At 35.5% G+C, this 22,935-nt stretch overlaps 1 protein-coding gene across 6 annotated transcripts in view; it reads left to right on the forward strand.

Moving 5' to 3' along the window:
• The window catches only part of XRN1 (5'-3' exoribonuclease 1), a 115,633-nt gene that overhangs the window by 15,827 nt on the left and 76,871 nt on the right, over window positions 1–22,935 (forward strand). For 3 of the 6 annotated variants that reach the window (XM_006078011.4, XM_006078010.4, XM_006078009.4), the window contains exons 3-15: window positions 2,598–2,695; window positions 3,838–3,947; window positions 4,037–4,147; window positions 6,144–6,226; window positions 7,453–7,540; window positions 7,622–7,790; window positions 8,678–8,745; window positions 9,062–9,199; window positions 11,139–11,205; window positions 11,413–11,518; window positions 17,496–17,585; window positions 19,414–19,570; window positions 21,162–21,281. In XM_006078011.4, the coding sequence (XP_006078073.1) occupies window positions 2,598–2,695; window positions 3,838–3,947; window positions 4,037–4,147; window positions 6,144–6,226; window positions 7,453–7,540; window positions 7,622–7,790; window positions 8,678–8,745; window positions 9,062–9,199; window positions 11,139–11,205; window positions 11,413–11,518; window positions 17,496–17,585; window positions 19,414–19,570; window positions 21,162–21,281 (1,405 nt within the window). Of the gene's footprint in view, window positions 1–2,597; window positions 2,696–3,837; window positions 3,948–4,036; window positions 4,148–6,143; window positions 6,227–7,452; window positions 7,541–7,621; window positions 7,791–8,677; window positions 8,746–9,061; window positions 9,200–11,138; window positions 11,206–11,412; window positions 11,952–17,495; window positions 17,586–19,413; window positions 19,571–21,161; window positions 21,282–22,935 lie in introns of those variants that run through there. The other 3 variants (XR_006552600.2, XM_044946367.2, XM_044946371.2) reach the window with 3 other exon arrangements.

Genomic DNA, 22,935 nt, shown 5'->3' on the forward strand with positions numbered 1-22,935 from the left:
TGTAGCATCCCGTGCTCCGTGTTTCCTCAAAGTCCCCCAGTTAGCCCTTTCTCATTCTCCATAGTGCCTTTTTTCCTTTATTCATACTCTCTGATCATAATCTCTACACATCTCTTACTCATTTTTAAATCTGCTCCTATCTTTCATCCCCCTCATGTCACTGAAACTTCCTTACAAAATTACAAACAAATTTCTTAAAGAGACTAAATCTAAAGAATAATTCTGTCTTTATATTACTTCATTTATCTCTTGTATTTAGCAGTGTTGACCGTTATTTCTCTCTTGAACTTCCTTCCCATAACCTTCAGGTAACTACTGTCTTTGACCAGGAGTCCAGCCTGGGCGCCAGGAATGGAAGCACCGAGTCCTAACCACTGGACCACCAGGGAATTCCCTCCAACACTACCTTTAAAAAAAAAAAAAAAGTATTTATTTGGTTGTGCTGGGCCTTAGTTGTGGCATGTGGAATTTAGTTCCCTGACCCAGGACTGGACCCTGGCCACCTGCATTGAGAGCTCAGAGTCTTAGCCCCTGGGCCACCAGGGAAGTCCCCGACTCTACCTTCTTAATCTCCTTATCTTCTCTTCCCCTGCTTTTTTTTTCTTGAAAACTGATGTTTCTTAAGGTTCTGTCCTAGGTCCTGAGAGATTTTATCCAATGGCTTTAATTACTGAAACTGTACTGACTCCCAAATTATCTTTCTGGTGGATATCTCATCCCAGAACTTCTATATATCCAAATGCCTGCTAAATGACTCCTTCTGGATACCACAGATACATTTCAGGCTTAACATATTCAGAATTGAACTCATCTTTGCCTCAAATTTGCCATCCTTCTACGTTCCTGTTTCCGTGAAAGCACCATGTAAATAGCTGCTCAACTCTAAAGTCCAAGAGAAATTTGGGCCTCTCCCTCTTCCTCATTCCTCACATCTGAGTCATATCTATTTACTTCTTTTCATCTTTACTGCTACTGAGTCAGTCTGGCCTTCATAATCTTCTACCTAGACTAGTAGTTTTACTTTGTTCCTGTCCCAGACAGTCTCTGTATTGCAGCTACATTAAACAATATGTTTTATTTCTATCTGTTTCTTATACTCTAGAGCTTCCCTGGTGGCTCAGATAGTAAAGAATCTGCCTGCAATGCAGGAAACCTGGGTTTGATCCCTGGGTCGGAAAGATCCCCTGGAGAAGGGAATGGGTACTCACTCTAGTATTCTTGCCTGGAGAATCCCATGGAAAGAGGAGCCTGCCAGGCTGCAGTCCACGGGGTCACAAAGAGTCAGACATGACTGCGCGACTGACTCTTCACTGTTTTCTTGCACTCTGTCTAGCATGTAACTCTAAGAAGAGGAATCATTTCTTTTTTGTTGTAGCCCAAGAACTTATCACATAGTAACACTGAATAATCATTTCTTCAAAGAAGAAAGAGGAGAAATGAGGAAAGAATGGATTCAATTGGAGAGATTACAAATGAGTTGTTATCTTCAAAGTTTTTATTATATTGAAGAGGTTGGTGAGAGAGAGGTTAAATACAAAGAAGAGTTTGTTTATCACAGAAATAGAATTCAACAGAACACAGTAGTTAGAACTAGTAACTGCTGCTGCTGCTAAGTCGCTTCAGTCATGTCTGACTGCGTGACCCCATAGACAGCAGCCCACCAGGCTCCCCCATCCCTGGGACTCTCCGGGCAAGAACACTGGAGTGGGTTACCATTTCCTTCTCCAATGCACCAAAGTGAAAAGTGAAAGTGAAGTCGCTCAGTCGTGTCCGACCCTCAGTGACCCCATGGACTGCAGCCTACCAGGCTCCTCCATCCATGGGATTTTCCAGGCAAGAGTACTGGAGTGGGGGTGCCATTGCCTTCTCCAAGAACTAGTAACAGGGCTGTAGAAAATGTACATAAAGCAGGACTTACTAAATTATGTGCCATATGGCATATTTGTGTGCCATACACAAGTTACCAGAGAAACCATACTGGAATTGGGATGCTGATATTCAAACCTATTTCTATCAGACTCTAAAATAATCATGTCCTTCCTAGTAAATTCTGTTGCCTCAAAAATGAAATCATTTTGGCTACTGATGTCATTAATGTTATTAGGCTTTCATTTTAGATATTTTCATGAGGGAATCCAAAGTTGTACATTATAATTTTATAATTATTTTTATGTAATATTCTTAGAGATCTTTTTAGTAATGTACTTCTTGTTTGATGTTATTAAATGTAGTGCATATAATGAATGTTTACACTATACTTCTGAAATTATTTCTAGAACCAATATGTATATTTGTGATAAGAAAAGAATTATTTTATAATAAGTATTTATAACATTCTATGTCAGTTTTACACCATTATAATGTTCTGCTTCTATAGTCCATAGCCGAAAAACTTAATTCTTTAAATAAATAAAACAAACAACTCTAAGGATCATCTTTATTGATTGTAGTCATTTCAAAACTTACATGTTTTGAACTTAAAATTGATGAATTAGTATTTTAGTTACGAAAGCTTCTAAATGACAGTTTATTGTATGTAGAGATCTCTTTTTTCCCCAGAAAGTTGAGGATTCTTTTTTTCCCCCTTAACATTTAAGGTCAGCAAAGGAGGCTGAAGAAAAAATTAAAAAGGCAATAGAAAAAGGAGAAACTCTCCCTGCAGAGGCCAGATTTGATTCCAACTGTATTACACCAGGTAAATTCACTGAGAGAAAAATTCTAGGAAATTTAAAATGTAAATTTAGTTTTCTTTTGTAACCTCTATTTTGTGTGTGTGTGTCCTTAGAATTCCATTTGTTGTACTTTCCCAGTTATGTCGCCTCATAAGATGGTTTGGTCACCTTGGTTATAAATGCCCCTATGAAGACCCACTGTAGGAATTTACAGATGCTGATAAGAGCAGCTACGGACAGGATTCTCCCACATGCACAGAATTCCTGACCTAGACCGAACTTACAAGATCAGTCCTACTACTCTTGACATTTATTTGTATGAAAACTGACTCAATGAGGTTGTGGCTCACCCAGGTTCATATAGCCAGCTTGTTTTATTCAGGATAAGAAAGCCATTTTCCCTATCTAGAATGCTTACTGTTCTGCTCCTCAGAGGTGGTTAAGACTTCTGTGACTTTAAGAATTAATTATCAGTATTACAAGTTTAATTTTAAATGCAACAGTATAGTCTGCACTTCCTAGAGTCTAACAGCATTATAACCCTTCACATTGAAGAAAAGTCTTAAAATTATATCTTCTCATTAATTCTTTACTGTGGTAGTTTTCGCTTTCATTAAGTGCCCTAATGACAGTGCTCACTTTAACAAGCAGTTGTATCATTATATGGTTTAAGACTGTGTTGCCTTGACTGTTGATCATCTAGGCTTTTCCTAAAACGTAATCATTGTATACTCTGTTTCCAGATTAATAGTAATTTTTTTGAGTTAAAAGTAGTAATAATAACAGTTGTTGTGGTTATTGGCAATCTTATTGAGGCTGCATGTCTTACAAAAAGAAAACAAAGACTTTTTAGAATCCAGCAGAGAAGATTGAGTTTGTTAGAGAGTTGAAACTCTGCCCTTGTGTGAAAATATTTGAAGTATACTCCCAAGGAAGTAGTAAAATTCTTTGACTTTCTGTATCTGACATTAACTTCATTTAGGGCTGACTAGTGAAATTGGAAATAGCTGTGATCTTTGCTCGGAAAAGATGTAACATGATTTGCTTTTCAAGATAAGGCAGAGAGCTTTCAACCTCCACACCCATATCCAGTTTCATGCTATCACTGATAACTCTGTTTTTATTTCTCACTCAGATTAAATTTCTAAAATCCTTTCATTTAAAGGGACTGAATTCATGGCCAGGTTACACGAACATCTGAAGTATTTTGTAAATATGAAAATTTCTACAGACAAATCGTGGCAAGGAGTTACCATCTACTTCTCAGGCCATGAGGTTATTATCTTTTCTTATTTAAACAGTTTTTCAGCTGAATCTTGAGAAATGTAGCATATTACTACATTTTTTTTTAACATTATGTCTAGACTCCTGGAGAAGGAGAGCATAAAATCATGGAGTTTATCAGATCCGAGAAGGCAAAGCCAGATCATGATCCAAACACCAGGCACTGTCTTTATGGCTTAGATGCTGACTTGGTAGGTACAATGCTTATTGTTATTGTAGTCTTAATGCCTCATGCGAAGACTCATTGGAAAAGACTCTGATGCTGGGAGGGATTGGGGGCAGGAGGAAAAGGGGACGACAGAGGATGAGATGGCTGGATGGCATCACCGACTCGATGGACGTGAGTTTGAGTGAACTCCAGGAGTTGGTGATGGACAGGGAGGCCTGCTGCTGCTGCTTCTGGCGTGCTGCAATTCATGGGGTCGCAAAGAGTTGGACATGACTGAGCGTGAGAGTTCATCATGACTGAACTGAACTGATGCCATTATGATAAATATCTATTTAGGAAACTTAGTCTTAATATTAGCAGATTTCTAGTTGTGGAAAGAAATATTGCTGCTGCTAAGTTGCTTCAGTCGTGTCCAACTCTGTGCGAGCCCATAGACAGCAGCTCACCAGGCTGGGATTCTCCAGGCAAGAACACGAGTGGGTTGCCATTTCCTTCTCCAATGCATGAAAGTGAAAAGTGAAAGGGAAGTCGCTCAGTCGTGTCCGACTCTTAGCGACCCCATGGACTGCAGCCTACCAGGCTCCTCCATCCATGGGATTTTCCAGGCAAGAGGACTGGAGTGGGGTGTCATTGCCTTCTCTGAAAGAAATATTAGAGACATGATAATAATTGCTACTTCTGCTGTTACCAAAGTTCAAAACATTTGGAAAAGGTGTTCTTTTGCCATTGTTTATGATCAACAGGTGCATATAGTTAGTGTTCACACCTGACTGACCCTAGTGCTGTTCCATCTCTGCTGAGTTCTGGGTAGAGGACCCTTTTTATCCTTATGCTTAATACGGGGTTTTTAATACCACCTGATCTGATAACTCCGTAACCCAAGTTTGCTAGACTTTGTTGTTGTTGTTGTTGTTGCTGCACAGAGTCTTCATTGCTGCACGCGGGCTTTCTCTAGTTGCAGTGAGTGGGGGCTGTTTTTCATTGCATTGTGCAGGGTTCTCATTGCAGTGGCTTCTCGTTTTAGAGCATGGGCTTAGTAGTTGTGGCTCAAGGGCTCAGTTGCTCCACAGCAGTGTGAGAACTTCCTGGACTAGGGATTGAGCTCATGTCCCCTGCATTGGCAGGTGGATTCTTAACCATTGGACCACCAAGGGAAGTCCCTGCTAGACGTTTTTTAACTTTTTATTACAGAAATTTGCAAGTATAAACAAAAATAGAAGAGTGAGTGTAATGAACATCTTTGTGTCCTTCCTCCTTCGATTACTTTCAGCTCCTTTTCCTAATCATCTGTATCCTTCCTCCTCCTCTGGATTCTTGAAGTATATGACATTATATTATTTAATCTATAAATCATGATTGAGAATATTAAAAATAGTAAAATAGCTCCAGTGTCATTATCCCATATAAAACAATATTAATAAATCACTCTTTAATATATATGAAAACCATTCAGTATTCTCATTTCCCTGATTGATTCATAAATGTTTTATTTTGTGTGAATCAGGATTAAATTAAACTCTGCATTGCAGTTTGTTGATATGTCTCACTAAAGTATTTGACTTACTTTGGGGATTAGAATACTATGTGAGAATATTAACTGAAAAGATCCTTTCCCAGTTTTTTTCCCAAGTTTTCACATACTAAAAGTATCCTGAACTCCAGAAGAATCCTGTATTCTTCTGATGTGGAAATGCTATTGCCTCTAATTCCTTCCCATTCCCCCATGGCAAGCAGAAAGAAATAAAAACCAAGAGAGATTATCATTATAGGGATGCAGTGGTGTGGTTGTAAAGGTTATGTGAGTCTAAGGTGAACATTGTTTTCTTAGGAAAGTACACACAATTTACCCCATTCATCACCTATAAATGGATCATATTTTGAAGTTTATATATTTAACTTGCTAGTTATTTTCCTTAAATAAGCATGTTCTTCTTTATATAGAAATGTTGATTGCTTTTGTGAACCTGATGCTATAAAAAATGAGAGAATAAAAACATTTCATAATCATTTTTCAACAGATTATGCTTGGATTAACAAGTCATGAGGCACATTTCTCTCTTTTAAGAGAAGAAGTTCGATTTGGTGGCAAAAAGACTCAAAGGTAAATCATACTGCCTATATATTGGAAGGTAGACCAGAAATTAGGAATAGTAATCCCTTAACAGGCATATGATGATCTGTAAATATTTTCTCCCATTCTGTGGGCTGCCTTTTCACTCTGTTGATAGTGTCATTTGATGTACAAAGTTTTTAAATTTGATGAGTTCCGGTCTGTATTTTTCTTTTGTTGCCTATACATTTTAGTGTTGTTCAGTCATTCAGTCATGTTCAACTCTTTGCGACTCCATGGACTGCAGCATGCCAGCCTTCCCTGTCCTTCACTGTCTCCCTGAGTTGGCTCAAATTCATGGCCATTGAGTCATGTACACTTTTTAGTGTAGTATCCAAGAAATCATTGCCGAATCCAATGTCATAAAGCTTTTTCCCATTTTAGTCTAAGGGTTTTATAAGTTTTAACTCTTACATTTAAGTCTTTGATCCATCTCAAGTTAATTTCAGTCTTTCAGCATGGATTATGCTATTAGCTGTGTGGGTTTTTCATAAATTCCCTTAATCATTCTAAGGAAATTCCTTTCTATTTCTACTTTGCTGAGTATTTTTATCATGAAAGGATGTTGAATTTTGACATAGGCTTTTTCTGTTCAATGAGTATGTGGGTTTTTTCCTTTATTAATGTGGTGTATTACATTGATTTATCTTGAACCATTTTTGCATTCCTGTGGAAAATGCCATATGTTCATGGTGGATAAGTGCTTTTAATATGCTCTTAAAAACTTACATTCTTACTTGTAATTAATCTTGGAATATAAGCCAACAGCCAGGAATATAGACCCCTGGACCAAGCCAGGGAAAGGTAAGAGGAGAAAGTAATAGTGCCGCACCACTGAAGCTTTAACCTATACTGCAGTAGATATAAAAGTATGTGTACTCACTAGTCTATATGCCTTTTGCTGGTGGCCAGCCTTAAGTGGGCCAGAACAGATCCCATTGGTTTCTTACATTTGTTATTTATTATTTAGACTTTCTTAATTCTGTGAGTCCTTCCACAGAAAGCATGCTGTAAACCAATTATTTTGAACTTTATATCTATTATAATTGTTACTATGTTTTTATCTTAACATTACCCTGCAGCTTACATATAAATTACATGCCTTAATGTCAAGAATTAATTATACTGCAGTGATAAATTTTATTTCAAGCCGCACTTTTAAACTTGAACTTTAAAAATATAATTAATTCTGTGTTGATCATCTTGACTAATTACAGGGTATGCGCACCAGAAGAAACCACATTTCACCTCCTACACTTGTCTTTAATGAGAGAGTATATTGACTATGAGTTTTCAGCATTAAAAGTAAGTATTAATATAAGTAGATCAGAGGTGAATATGCAGAAATTTCCAAAGGATTTGACTCTTTTCTTCATATTGCTATAGGACAAGATCACATTTAAATATGATATTGAAAGGATAATAGATGATTGGATTTTGATGGGATTTCTTGTTGGCAATGATTTTATCCCTCATCTACCTCATTTACATATTAATCATGATGCACTGCCTCTTCTTTATGGAACATATATTACCATCCTGCCAGAACTTGGGGGTAAGAAAAGTTTAATATTCATTTGAGGCTACTTTAATTTAAAACTCAACTAACCCTGGAAATGTCACTCAGTTTATTAGATTATTGCTTGCAGAGCTAAAGTAGAAAAAGAATTTGGAGTTTCTTGTAGTAGAAGCCACCAAGTTCTAAAGTTGCAATTTTCAATGGTTCACAAACAGAGAAGATGACACAAGTTAAGCAATCTCATTTATTCATAGATACCTAACTAATCTCTGCCTTTAATGGCTTACAAAAGCCTGCAGAGGTTGTTGGTTTCACGTAGCTCTTTTCATATTTAACTGTAGAAATTCAGTTTTCTGAATGGATAAGCATCAGAGCATTTACTATCAGGGAGAGACTTTTAAGTTACAGTGGGAAACTGACAGGTAGTGACGATGCTGAATAAAGCAGACAGCCGAATTCCCTGGCGGTCCAGTGGTTAAGACTCCACATTTACACTGTCAAAGGCACAGGTTCAGTCTCTGGCTAGGCAACTAAAATCTTGCAAACCATACGGTGAATCAATCAGTCAGTCAATCGAGTAGCAGGATATTGGTCTTTTTCTTCTTAAGTTAGCATATCAAATAAATTACCTCAATTCTAGAACTTACTTAATTTAATTAACTGTCACCCCAGTGTTTGGAAATTTAGGAGGATTATTATTATGTAAACCTGGAACTTTTTCTGTTTTGCTTCAATTCTTACATATTGTGTATTATAGTAACATCAAATTTGTAGGAACTAGGGTCACTTAGATGGTCCAACACTGAGTGTTTTTTCTTGATTAGTAGAATGTCAAAACTCAACGTTTTGTAAAAAAGAATTTTATAAAATTGTTTTTTAAAAATGTCAGCATGTAGTGCAAATTCAGATTTTGTTCCTTTTAGGTTACATTAATGAAAGTGGGCATCTCAACTTACCTCGATTTGAGAAATACCTTGTGAAGCTATCGGATGTAAGTAACTATAAGTTTTTGTTTTTCTGTCCCAGGGTAGCTGTAAATGGTCAGTAACCAATTACATAATACCAGAAGAACAAATTTTTATAGTTTACTCCAATTATTTTGTATCAATAATTTCATCTAAATTATTTTTATTTCTACTTGCTTTTTATTTTTAGTTTTCAGAGTAGTAGATGATGTCCCTATGTGCATCAAAAGTAATATCCTCTGATTTCCTATGCCCTAGAAGCAGTCATTGTTAAAAGTTTGTTTTATTTTCTTCTAGACATACTTAAGTTATTTTAAAATAAATTTAAATGTTTCTGTATAGTTTGATCGAGAACACTTCAGTGAAGTTTTTGTGGACCTAAAGTGGTTTGAAAGCAAAGTTGGTAACAAGTACCTCAATGAAGCAGCAGGTGTTGCCGCGGAAGAAGCCAAGAGCTACAAGGAAAAGAAAAAATCAAAGGTGTCCATTTTTTTAGGTGTCCTTTCATTTTTTTACCTGTAAAGGTAAAACTGATATTCCTTGTTTCTCGTTTTCTTTCTTATGATTTTGGGGTTCCTCATTTTGGTTTCATTTCCTCTTTTCCTTTATGTACATTTTAAAAATTGTTTGGTTTCTTTTTCTCTATTAGATACTATCATTTAAATCTGATCTTTAAAAAATAAATAAATAAATAAATCTGATCTTTGAAAAGCAATTTATTTTTGCCATTGAAAAGCATTGCATTTTCTTTGCTCTTCCATTCTATTAATAAGTGTAGAGACATTTCTAAGAACCCAGAAAATTAGTTATCTCTTTTAAAATGTGAATATTTATAGCATTTAATGTTATAAGATCATTTATTTTTCTCTAGAAATAATTTATATATAAAATCATATATACAATACAGTGTCACAATATATGGTAAATGTTAGGTACTCAATAAATGAATAATAGAGCCAATTAGAATATGCTAGTACCCTGTAATGGAGAAGGCAATGGCAGCCCACTCCAGTACTCTTGCCTGGAAACTCCCAAGGACGGAGGAGCCTGGTGGGCTACAGTCCATGGGGTCGCTAAGAGTCAGACACGACTGAGCGACTTCCCTTTCACTTTTCACTTTCATACATTGGAGAAGGAAATGGCAACCCACTCCAGTGTTCTTGCCTGGAGAGTCCCAGGGACGGGGGAGCCTGGTGGGCTGCCGACTATGCGGTCGCACAGAGTTGGACACGACTGAAGCGACTTAGCAGCAGCAGCAGTAGCAGTACCCTGTAAAACACCTTTTGTAAGTCATAAAGAATGTCTTATGTGTGTTAGCTTGGAAAATAAACCTCTTCTGGAATTTTCCTCAGCCAATCTATAGTTATTGGATTCTGGTGAAATTGATGAGCTTCCTGCACTCTCTTTGCTGAACTGCTTCTGTTTAGGTTCAAGCCTAATATCTCTTGCTCCAGAAAGGGCAGCTATCCTGATTTTGTTTAGTGTAGTCTTTCTAACTGCTTAACTTTTCCGCTGTGGAACTTAGCAGCAGTCTGTATTCTACTCTGTTTTTTATCTTAATAAAACAGGCTCTGCAACTTTTGGGGGACGTGTACTCACAAACTTAAATATCAGTAATCCCTGGCTCCACCCACCTCAGCTCATTCCTTAAACTTCACAAGTCATCTTGGGGTATGTAGTTAACTTTAGAGACACAGGTAAAACAAGGAAACTGGAGAAACAGCCCAGGCAAGAAAAGTGGCAGAGGCCCTAGTTTGGAAGAACTAGTGAAAGTCACTGGCAGTTGGTAGGCAATCAGAAAATAGAGAAGAGAAAGGATGAAATCACAAGAATGGAAAAATAGATGGCAGGATATGAAGGATGTGATGAAATGGAAGAACTTTAGAAAAGCAGATGAGTTGCATGGAAGAAAATAGAAGTGGAGGGTAGAGGTATAAGAATGATGGGAACCAGAGATATAAAAAATAGGTAATAGTTGTAATTATTGGACTCCATTATAAACAGATTGTTTCTTGTTAACAGTAGCCCGGAATTTGACATATAAAAATGTTGAAGTTGAAAGGATTTGATATTGATTGTGTACTTTTCTCTAAGTAAATGAAATGTTTTTGAAATTTTTTTTTCCTAGAAAACATACATAATTAAATATATTTCTTTTTTGTATTGGTGAGCATTGTTAATACTTATCATTGAGGGGCTTAAATGTTAAGTTGTAATAATAAAGATTTATAGCTTCAGGAAACAAGTGATATAAAACCAAAAACATTTACACAGCATTTGAGGATTATTTTTAAAATAAAATTTTACAGTATGTCACTTAAAGATCATTCAGCTATCTTTAATATTTTATAAATCTTTCTGTTAAATGTCTCATCTTGAAGTATATCTTGCTTTTATATTGATTTATAATTTTTAATAGGGCCAGGAAAATTCCATATGTTGGGCTGCTTTAGACAAAAATGGAGAAGAAGTGGTAACTTCTAAGGGTAAGTACAAACTGTATTTTAATATATGTTATTTTTTTTGACAGAATAGTTATTATATTCCATTATTAGGACTAATTCAGTAATATTGGATGAAACAGATTTATGTGATAGTTTATAAACATCTACTTTGACATATTTATCAAAGCATTAAATGGAAAAATGGAATATTCATAATTGTCAGTCACTGTCTGTTTATCTTTTTTCCAGACAATGTAGAAGAAGAGATGGAAGATGATGACCTATTTGAAACCGAGTTTAGGCAATATAAAAGAACATATTACATGACAAAGATGGGAGTTGATGTAGTTTCTGAGTATGTTGTTGCCATTGCTTTTACTTTAAAGTAGGAAAAAGTAGACTTTGCAGTTCTACAGAAAACAGCATAATTTTGATGATTATGGTAATGGGAAGAAAGGATTTTTTGTTTCACAAATTATTGTAGACCTTTCAACTACTATGGTTTTGGAGAAGATAATATTCATTGGCATGTATTATGCAGTATACCCTTGAACAACATGGGCTTGATCTGCATAGGTCCATTTACATGTGGATTGTTTTTACTGAAGACTTAATACAGTACTACGTATTTCCCACTTGGTTGAATCCATAGATGTGGAACTGCAGATACAGAGAGCTATCTAAAGTTATGAGTGGATTTTCTCCTGCAAGAGGGTTGGCGTCCCTAACTTCTGCATTGTTCAAGTCTCAACTGTATGCCTATGATAAAAATGGCCAGATAGAAAATGGTTAGTGTTTTTCTTCATTTCTTCTGAAGCTCACATCACACTTATCTCAAAGGCTACCTGGCTCAGCCTCAGGTTAAGAACTAGTATAAAAGTTCCTTAACAACTTGACCTCTAGAATGGTGGCTCACATTTCTGAACTACAGCCCTCTATAACAGTTCAGTTCAGTTCAGCCACTCAGTTGTGTCCAACTCTTTGCAACCCCATGGACTGCAGGACACCAGGCTTCCCTGTCCATCACCAACTCCCAGAGCTTGCTCAAATTCATGTCCATTGAATCAGTGATGCCATCCAACCATCTCAAACTCTTGTCGTCCCCTTCTTCTTGTGCCTTCAGTCTTTACCAGCATCAGGGTCTTTTCCAGTGAGTCAGCTCTTTGCATCAGATGGCCACAGTATTGGAGCTTCAGCTTCTGCATCAGTCCTTCCAATGAATATTCAGGACTGATTTCCTTTAGGATTGACTGCTTTGATCTCCTTGCAGTCCAAGGGACTCTCAAGAGTCTTCTCCAACACCACAGTTAGAAAGCATCAGTTCTTTGGCACTCAGCCATCTTCATGGTCCAAATCTCACATCCATACATGACTACTGGAAAGCCATAGCTTTGACTGTATGGACTTTTATTGGCAAAGTGATGTCTCTGCTTTCTAGGTTTGTCTAGGTTTGCATAGCTTTTCTTCCAAGGAGCAAGCATCTTTTAATTTCATATCTACAGTCACTGTCTGCAGTGATCTTGAAGCCCGAGAAGATAAAATCTGTCACTGCTTCCATTTTTTCCCCTTATTTGCCTTGAAGTAATGGGACCGGATGCCATGATCTTAGTTTTTTGAATGTTGAGTTTTAAGCCAGCTTTTTACTCTCCTCTTTCATCTTCTCAGGAGGCTCTTTAGTTCCTCTTCGCTCTCTGCCATAAGGGTGGTGTCATCTGCATATTTGAGGCTGCTGATATTTCTCCTGGCCGTCTTGATTCCAGCTTGTGATTCATCCAGCCTGGCATTTCACATGATGTACTCTGCATGTAAGATAAATAAGCAGGATGACAATATACAGCCTTGTCATACTCCTTTCCCAATTTTGAACCAGTCTGTTTTTCCATGTCCAGTTCTAATTGTTGATTCTTGACCTGCATACAGGTTTCTCAGGAAACAGGTAAGGTGGTCTGGTACTCCCATCTCTTTAAGAATTTTCCACAGCTTGTTGTGATCCACACAATCAAAGACTTTCACGTAGTCAATGAAGCAGAAGTAGATGTTTTCCTGGAATTCCTTTGTTTTCTCCATGATCCAACAAATGTTGGCAATTTGACCTCTGGTTCCCCTGCATCTTTGAAACCCAACTTGTACATCTAGATGTTCTTGGTTCATGTATACTAAAGCCTCGCTTCAAGGATTTTGAGCATAACCTTGCTAGCATGTGAAATGAGCACAATTATCTGGTCATTAGAGCATTCTTTGGCATTGCTCTTCCTTGGGATTGAAATGAAAACTGACATTTTCCAGTCCTGTGGCCACTGCTGAGTTTTCCAAATTTGCTGACATGCTGAGTGCAGCACTTTCACAGCATCGTCTTTGAGGATTTGAAATAGCTTAGTTGGAATTCCATCACCTCCACTAGCATTGTTTGTAGTAATGCTTCTTAAGGCCCACTTGACTTCACACTGCAGGATGGCTGCCTCTAGTTGAGTGACTACACAATCATGGTTATCAGGGTTATTAAGACCTTTTTTGTATAGTTCCTCTGTGTATTCTTGCCATCTCTTAATCTCTTCTACTTCTATTAGGACCTTACCATTTCTGTTCTGTATCTTCCCCGTCTTTGCATAAAATGTTCCCTTGGTATCTCCAGTTTTCTTGAATAGATGTCATCCTTCCCATTCTGTTGTTTTCCTCTATTTCTATGCCTTGTTCATTTACTTATCTCTACTTGCTGTTCTCTGGAACTCTGCATTCAGTTGGGTATATCTTCCATTCTCTCTCATCTTTTGCTTTTCTTCTTTCCTCAGTTATTTGTAAAGCCTCCTCAACCAACCACTTTGCCTTTTTCATTTCTTTTTCTTTGGGATGCTTTCATTCACTGCCTCCTGTACAGTGTTATAAACCTCTGTCCATAATTCTTCAGGCACTCTATCAGATGTAATCCCTTGAATCTATTTGTCACCTCCACTGTATACTCATAAGGGATTTGATTTAGGTCGTACCTGAATGGCCCAGTGGTTTTCCCTACTTTCTTCAGTTTAAGCCTGAGTTTTGCAGTCAGGAGCTCATGATCTGAGCCACAGTCAGCTCCAGGTTTTGTTTTTGCTTACTGTGTATAGAGCTGCTCTATCTTTGGCTGCAAAGAACATGATCAATATGATCTCGATATTGACCATCTGGTCTAGTGCCAGGTACTATCCTAAACATTTAAAAAATAACTCATTTATAATTTAAAAATATAAACATATATAAATATATGTACATAATGTGAAAATGTTAAGTTGTAATTCTCACAACAGTTTTTTAAGATAAGTAGAATTATTATTATTTTAAAATAGAGGAAGTTAAAGAATAGAGAGATTTAAGTGATTTGCTCCATGTGACATACATAGGTAATGAGTACAAAGCCAGAATATAAGTAACAGGCAATCTGGCTCCGGAGCCCGTCCTTAACCATGAGATGAGGCTGTTTTTCTGTCAGTGAGATAAAAGTTTCATAAAATTCTTTGTACCCTTATTATATGTACTATACTTAGATATTTTCTGTACTATTATTTTTACTTTTTAAAAAAATGAAATACTAAGAATCTTTCCTAGAGACTGCCCAAGGAAAGACCCAAGATTTCCATGTTGCTCCATTTACTCAGACTGTTTTCTAGTTTAGACATAGCCTTTGTGTAAGGCCTGTATTCATACTTATCTCTGGTAGCTAGAGATAAAGAAATTGTAGTACAACTCATCAGGTCATTTGAAGTTTTGGCAGATATCATTAGCAAGTAGGACTTTTGAGACTTAGAAATAAAATATTTATAATAGTTATGCATTTAATTCTTTATTCCTTAGTTCTTATATTTGCTTGATTACGTTATAGAGAAGTATAGTAGCTGCAATTAAATGCTTGATTTGCTAGGGGATTACTCTTCTGTTTTATTTCCTTTTCTTTTTATATATTAAAATATGAGGTTATGAAAATGAGATACAGTTTGTTTGCCTAGCAAATAAGCAAATCTTTTTAAGTTGTTATATTCAGCGTTGGTCCGGGAGTGGTGGTAGATTTCTTCCTTTAATTACTGATGGAAATATAAGTAGGCAAAATTATTTTGGAGGGCTTTGCTGGTGGCTCAGTGGTAAAGAATCCACCTGCCAATGCATGGGACACGAGTCTAATCCCTGATTGGGAAGTTCCCACATGCTGCAGAGCAACTAAGTCCTTGCACCACAGCTCTTGAGCCTGTCCTCTAGAGCCCAGTTGCCACAACTACTGAGCCATTCTCTGTAAGAAGAGAAGCCACTGCAATGAAAAGCCCACACACTGCAACTAGAGAAAAGCCTGCACAGCAGTGCAGATCCAGCACAGCCAAAAATAAATAAATAGAAGTTATTTTTTAAAAATATTTTGGAAAGTATGTATCTAAAAGCCTTTGACCCAATAATTCTAATTGTTAATCTATCATAAAAATATAGACTAGACACAGATGATCTTTATACACAAGTTACTACAAAATTTTTTTAAATAGTAAAAAATTAGAAACAATGTACGTGTCCAGTGAGAAGGTTCATCATAATTGTCTCCACTTCCTCCTCATTACAGTCACTATCTTTGCCATCTCTAGTGCTTCTGGAATATATAGAACTGTTAAATTGGTAGTTATGAAAAGTTCATAAAAATTTAGAAAGATACTTTCAGTATATTATTAAATACAAATTTTAAAAGAGGATACAAATTCATATACACAGTATACTCTCATTAATATTTAAAAAGGAAAAACTTGGGGATAAAAAGACTGAAAAAAAAAATACCAAAATGTCATAGTGATTGCTATAAGGTAATAAAAATGCTTTTCATCATTATCTAAATTTTCAACAATGAAACATTTCTTTTATAATAAGAGTCATTCATTTTAAAAAATATAACTTCCAGAAATATGTAATCTACAATTTCACTTAGAAGTATCCACCTGAGGGCTTCCCTCTTGGCTCAGATGGTAAATCTGTACCTGAATTTTGGTAACAAACACTAACAAGTTTTATAGCCACTTTGGGGTTTACCTAGGGTGCTCTTTTTTTAATTAATTTTATTTTTGTTTGCTCTGAGTCTTTGTTGCTGCTCACGGGCTTTCTCTAGTTGCAGCAAGCGGGGGCTACTCTTCGTCACAGTACACAGGCTTCTCTTGTGGAGCACAGGCTTTCCGGCTTGCAGGCTTCTGTAGTTGTGGCTTACAGGCTTAGTTGCTCCACAGCCTGTGGGATCTTCCCAGTTCAGTTCAGTTCAGTCGCTCAGTCGTGTCCGACTCTTTGTGACCCCATGAACTGCAGTACACCAGGCCTCCCTGTCCATCACCAACTCCTGGAGCCTACCCAAACTCATGTCCATTGAGTCGGTGATGCCATCCAGCCATTTCATCCTCTGTCGTCCCCTTCTTCTCCTGCCCTCAATCTTTCCCAGCATCAGGGTCTTTTCCAATGAGTCAGCTCTTCGCATCAGGTGGCCAAAGTATTGGAGTTTCAGCTTCAACATCAGTCCTTCCAATGAACACCCAGGACTGATTTCCTTTAGGTTGGACTGGTTGGATCTTCTTGCAGTCCAAGGGACTCTCAAGAGTCTTCTCCAACACCACAGTTCAAAAGCATCAATTCTTCAGTGCTCAGCTTTCTTTATAGTCCAACTCTCACAACCATACATGACCACTGGAAAAACCATAGCCTTGATCTTCCCAGACCAGGTATCAATCTCTTGTGCCCTTAGTTGGCAGGCAGACTCCCAGCCACTGTACCACCAGGGAAGTCCCCAGGGTGCTCTTTTTTTGCTGTGTGTGTGTGTGTGATTATTTTACCTTAAATGATAGTTTTTTTGAGAAAATGACATTAAAGGGAATATTGTTCAGTGGATATAACACTTTTCAAAATATGTTCTAGCTGCTATAACCAGATTTTAAGATCTTCCTGATTTCCTTCTGTGATTCACTCAGGCATCCTCCCAAATAAGATTTCCATCTTTGTCTTCTATCACACTCTGAATATTTAAGAAAGTGGTAGTGCCATTGTTTAGAAAGCTTCATTAAACCCTGAAACTTGATACCAAAGATATAGTACATTGACTGAATAAGTATGCACAGCAGGTTTAAGTATTCTGATAGTTGGTTTAGGAAAACTATAAGGCAGATTTTTAATGTGGCATGATAGAATTTTTTTAATAATATTTTAGAGTTTTTTCTGATCGCAGTTTTTGGCTTATTCATTGATTAAATCATGTGAGACAGAATGTAATATTAGGAGATACCATGTTTTAAACACAATGGCCTGTCTTCAGGAAATACTGTTATAATGAAAATATTCTTTTCTATTTTCAGTGACTTTCTGGCTGATCAAGCTGCATGTTATGTTCAGGCAATACAGTGGATTTTGCACTATTACTATCATGGAGTTCAGTCCTGGAGCTGGTGAGGGAATAAAAACAAAAATAAAGTTTTATATTTTATAATGGCTCATTCTACTATAAGTTCATTTGATAATCTCTTCTTTTTACTTTTATTTGTGATATTAATAGTATTTTTTTAAAAATACATACAGCCAAGTTTAAGTGAAAAGAATCTTTTTTAGTATTGTAATATTTTAAAAAGATCCTTTTATAACAAAGATACTTCCAGCTGTAGTAGATGGCCCATAATAAAAAGCTCTCTGTTAATCTAAGGATTTAAAATTTTCTATCATAATGAATGAAGTGTCACAAAGTCTTGACAATTACTGGGTCTGAGTGATGGTTAAGTGGGATTGTTTATTCTTCTCTACATCTTTATGTGTTTGAAAAATTTTTCTGTTAGGAGTAATGAAGAATGGATTATATGAATGTTAAACTGGGAAGGGTAATGAAGAAAGGAGAAAAGAATTTACTTCTCCTGGAATAGTAATAATTTTCTATTTATCTCATGTTTTATATTCCAGCAAGTTCCATCTACATTTCCAAACCATCCACTGAAATAGAAAACAAGTAAAAAAAAAGATACAGGAAAAAATAGACACTTTTAAGTGATGAGATAGCTTGTTTTGTTTGTTTTCAGAGCACCTTCTAGGCTCTGTGTTAAAGCACCAACAGCAAAATATACCAGTGCACAATAATGTGGCATTAATTATTAATAGAATCTCACTTAGTAATAGCCTTTTAAAAAATATCTGCAATAACTAACAAGATTCTCAGGGCATCTCTGAAGAACACTGTAGTGACAAAATAATCCCTGATTTGCCATTTTTTAAGAAGGTGAGTGTAAGTTATACCTATTCTATTACTAGGCATTGAGGCCAAGCACTTGTAAAGCATGTGCTCATATAGGCCTCAGAGCTGTTTAAAGTAAATATTGTTTTCTGCTTTTGACAGATGAGGCTCAGAGAGGTTAAATAGCCTTTCCAGTATCACACACCAATATTCAAGTACATGCCTATCTGATTTCTGAAGTCTATACATTTTCTACTGTTCCACATGCCATTCTGCCTCCTAAACTTTCCCATTCTTTTGAAGTATGCCATAATTGTGGAATATAAAAATATTTTGTTGGCTTTTATTTTGGTATTTTTAGTCAGACATTAAGAACATTGAAATTTTTTTAATTTTTTAAAAATTATATGTTTGAAATTTCTAAAAATATTTCTTCATGTTAAATATGGGAAGATTTTAAAAACAGTGTGCATGATTGACAAATGGTTTAATCCTTATCACAAACACAATATATATGTATACACACTAATTCAAAGATGATATTCTTAGAGCTGACTAGTAACAACCATATGAGCTCAGACTTCCCTGTGTCTTCATGAGAGAAGCTCAGGCCCACATGAAGTAACTGAATGTCTTCTGACTGCCTCATTAGTTCATTCTGAGAATCTATTGTTTGGAAGATTCACACTCAATACTTCTGAAACTGGAGTCATTGTATTATTTATATAAATAAATTATATTTTAAATGTGTTATTAATATATATACCCTTCAATTACATACATCTAAGTTTTTGAAATATAAACCACTTTAAAAATTAAGGAAATAAAATACTTGTTGTCATCAAATAATCTACATTTTCCAACATTGCTGATTTCTTATATTCGTGTGGCATAATTGTGAGTGATTTTTTTTCTTTAGAATTATTGCTATGTGTGGACACGACTGAACATACACACAGAGGCACAGCTGTTAAAATAGAATATTGAAAAGTATATACTAACTATTGATCTGTTTCATAAAGTTTGTCAATTGTTTAAAGCTTAGTTTTGTCTTACAGGTTTTATCCATACCATTATGCACCTTTCCTGTCTGATATCCGCAACATCAGTACACTCAAAATCCATTTTGAACTGGGAAAACCTTTTAAGCCATTTGAACAGCTTCTTGCTGTACTTCCAGCAGCTAGCAAAAATTTACTTCCTGCATGCTACCAGGTGGGTTTTAGAATTAAATGTATTTGTGTTCTTTTTAATATTTAGAAGTTCCTCCTCCAAACCTAGAAATATACCAAATTTCTTTAATAGCTAAATATATTTATTTTCAGTTTCAAATATAGTATTCCTTAAACAAGTCCCTTGAAAAGTAATTCCTTGATTTAAAGTTAACTTGTTTTAAAAATGCAAACACATTTCATAAACCATTCAAAGCATAGCTTCTTTGTTTTCAGTATCTTTAAGCACGTCTCCAGTTTGTCTCTGCGCTGATGAAAGTAAATTGAACTTGGCAAAATCTAAAGCCATCTGCTCTGTCCAGATATTACAGATTTTGTTTCTGTTCTCTTTTACCCTCTACCTAATAGAATATGGATGATTCTAATAAGTTGTTTATCTCAACAAAATTGCTACTTCCATTTATATTTGGATTTTAAGAATTTCATTTATCAAATTATGGAATAAAAAACTTCTCTCTGATTAACGTACTTCATATACCAGGAGAAAGCTGTTTCAGGGGTGATTGGGTCACCAAAATTACACTAAGCCTACTAAACTGATTTTGAGGGTAAACTTCAGTTTAGTTCTTCTAGAGCATCGGTCTGTTCTTCTAATTCTGTGGTCTGTGCCAGGAATTAAAATAGACACACATAAATATATAGATATCACATACCTTCACTGCTTGAACAGTATCCAGCTTCCTTCTAAATCTTTCTGAAACTTAACCTGTCCTTCACCCTGGCCCATGGCCTTCCTTCCTTTAGTTTCTTTGATGCTTTTTTTCCTACCTTCAATACATTAAGAATTGATACTCAACCACTCTGGACTAATATAGCCATGCAGGTTTTTGTAGCCACATATGTTTTGATTCTTCTGTACCCATGACAACTGATTATTTTATTTTGAATATTACCCTGAGAAATATGCTTTTATTTCTTTAAAATTTTTTATGTCATGTTCTTCTATATTCATTTCCTAGAGGATATCTTTAGGTTTCTTTATCTACTTCTGTTATAAAATCTCTAACTAAAAACATGTCTTATTGGGCTTTCTATCTTTGTTGTTGGTGGTAAAGAGATTCTTGTATTTTAGGATTTTTTTTTTCTTTTTAAATTATCTTAGATGACAGTTATATAACTTAATAAAATCAGTTGATTATGTTCAGTTCAGTTCAGTTCAGTTGCTCAGTCGTGTCCGACTCTTTGATTATGACATGAAAATAAATTGTCTAAGGTTAAAAATGGAGTGTGTGAAATGAACTGAAATCTGAATGGAAAAACAATTTAGATGAGCCTTGTAGAGTGAAAAGACTATAGAAGACAGAAATAATAAAATTCAGAGTAAGGATAGTTTGGCTATATAATTAGCTTAGTGGAATGAGAAACTGATGAGTGGCAGTGAAATTAGAAGTCTCATATTTGAAAATCAAAATATAATAAGTATACTGTAACATACCTAAAATGTGAAAATTTACTTTTGCTTTGCTTAGAAATTTTAAATTGTAATAGGTAAACAAATATTATAAATATATTAACAAAAAGTTACATTGATATTAGTTCTTACATTTCTATTATACTGTTTTATGTTTTCACAGCATTTGATGACCAGTGACGATTCGCCAATTATAGAATATTATCCACCTGATTTTAAGACTGACCTAAATGGGAAACAACAGGAATGGGAAGCTGTGGTACTAATACCTTTTATTGATGAGGTCAGTGCATGAAATGGTTATATATACACTTGTATTTTAATTAGAGATTACTTCACATAAATGAATGAGCAATGGATTTTAATCACCATTTGTGTTAATGAATTTTAACTACTCTCATCTTCGTTCTGTGCATCAAAACTTCTGTGTATGCTAATTATAAGGAAGCTGGCATTGCTTTACTAATATTAGACCAAGTAGGCTTCAGAACAGAGAGTATTACCAAAGATCAAAGACTTAAATAACACTATAAACCTACTTAACCTTATTAATATTTGTAGGACAGTATCCCCAGCAACTAAGGAATACACATTTTTAAGTGAAAGACTGTTCACCAAGATTATTTGGTAAGGCATAAAAATGTCTGAATAAATTTAAAAGGGTGAAATCATAATGTGAATGTTCTCTGACCACACAGAATTAAGTTAAAAATCAGCAACAGATCTCTGAAAATTTATAAAAATTTTGAAATCAAATAACACACTTCTAAATAATCCATATATTAAAGAAATTTAAAGGAATATTTGAAATGTTTTATCTGAATGATAATGAGAACACATATCATAATCTGTGTGATAAAGTTAAAGCAAGACCTAAAAGAGAAACTTAAGGTTCTAGGTGCTTATACTAAACAAGAAAATATTTTGAAGTAAATTAAACTTCCTATCATAAGAAGCTAGAAAGACAAGAGCAATTTAAATCTAAACTAAGCAGAATGAAGAAAACAAAAAGACAGGAGCAGAAATCCATGGAAAATGAACAAACAATAGAGAAAAATCAATGAAACCAAAAGTTGATTCTCTTGAAAGATTAATGAAATTGATAAATCCTAGGAAGACAGATCAAAAAAGGCTTAAAAAACTAGAGCACCAGGGGAGAACACATAAATTTAGAGTGAAAGAAGAGGTGTCCTATAAATCCTATAGTTACTTTTAAAATTGATAAGACATATTGTAAGCAATTTTATGCCAACAAATTTAACAACCTAAATGAAATGAACACAGGTCCTTAAACATGATTCAGACAAACTGACAGGAAAAAAAACATAAAAATCTAAGTAATCCTATATCTTTTAAAGACATTTAGTTCATAATTTAAAATCGTCTCAGAGAAAAATTCTAGGCTCAGATGTCTTGATTTGTGAATTCTAGTAAGCATTCATGAAAGAAATAATACAAATTTTATACAAAGTTTGAGAACATAGAAGAGGAATAATCACTTCCCAATATATTATATTAGGCCAGCATAATAGTCAATAATACTATAAGAAAAGAAAATTACTTGATAATATCCCTCCTAAAGTAGATGGAAAACTTTTAACACAGTCAAGCCAGATGGGATCAATAATATAGAAGGATAATACTCATACCCAAATGAGATTTATTTTAGAAATATAGTGTTGGTTTTCAATGTGATTTACCATGTTTGAGTATTCAACATCCAATTTTAATAGAAATGCTCAACTACTAGAAATAAGAGGGAACTTCCTCAACCAAATAAGTGAAGTCGCTTAGTCGTGTCCAACTCTTTGCGACCCCATGGACTGTGGCCTACCAGGCTCCTCCATCCATGGGATTTTCCAGGCAAGAGTATTTCCTTTCCCAGGAAATCTTCGCGACCCAGGGATCAAACCCTGGTCTCCCTCATTGTAGGCAGA

Source organism: Bubalus bubalis, chromosome 1 (assembly GCF_019923935.1).
Source record: "Bubalus bubalis isolate 160015118507 breed Murrah chromosome 1, NDDB_SH_1, whole genome shotgun sequence".
Classification (NCBI taxonomy): Eukaryota; Metazoa; Chordata; class Mammalia; order Artiodactyla; family Bovidae; genus Bubalus; species Bubalus bubalis.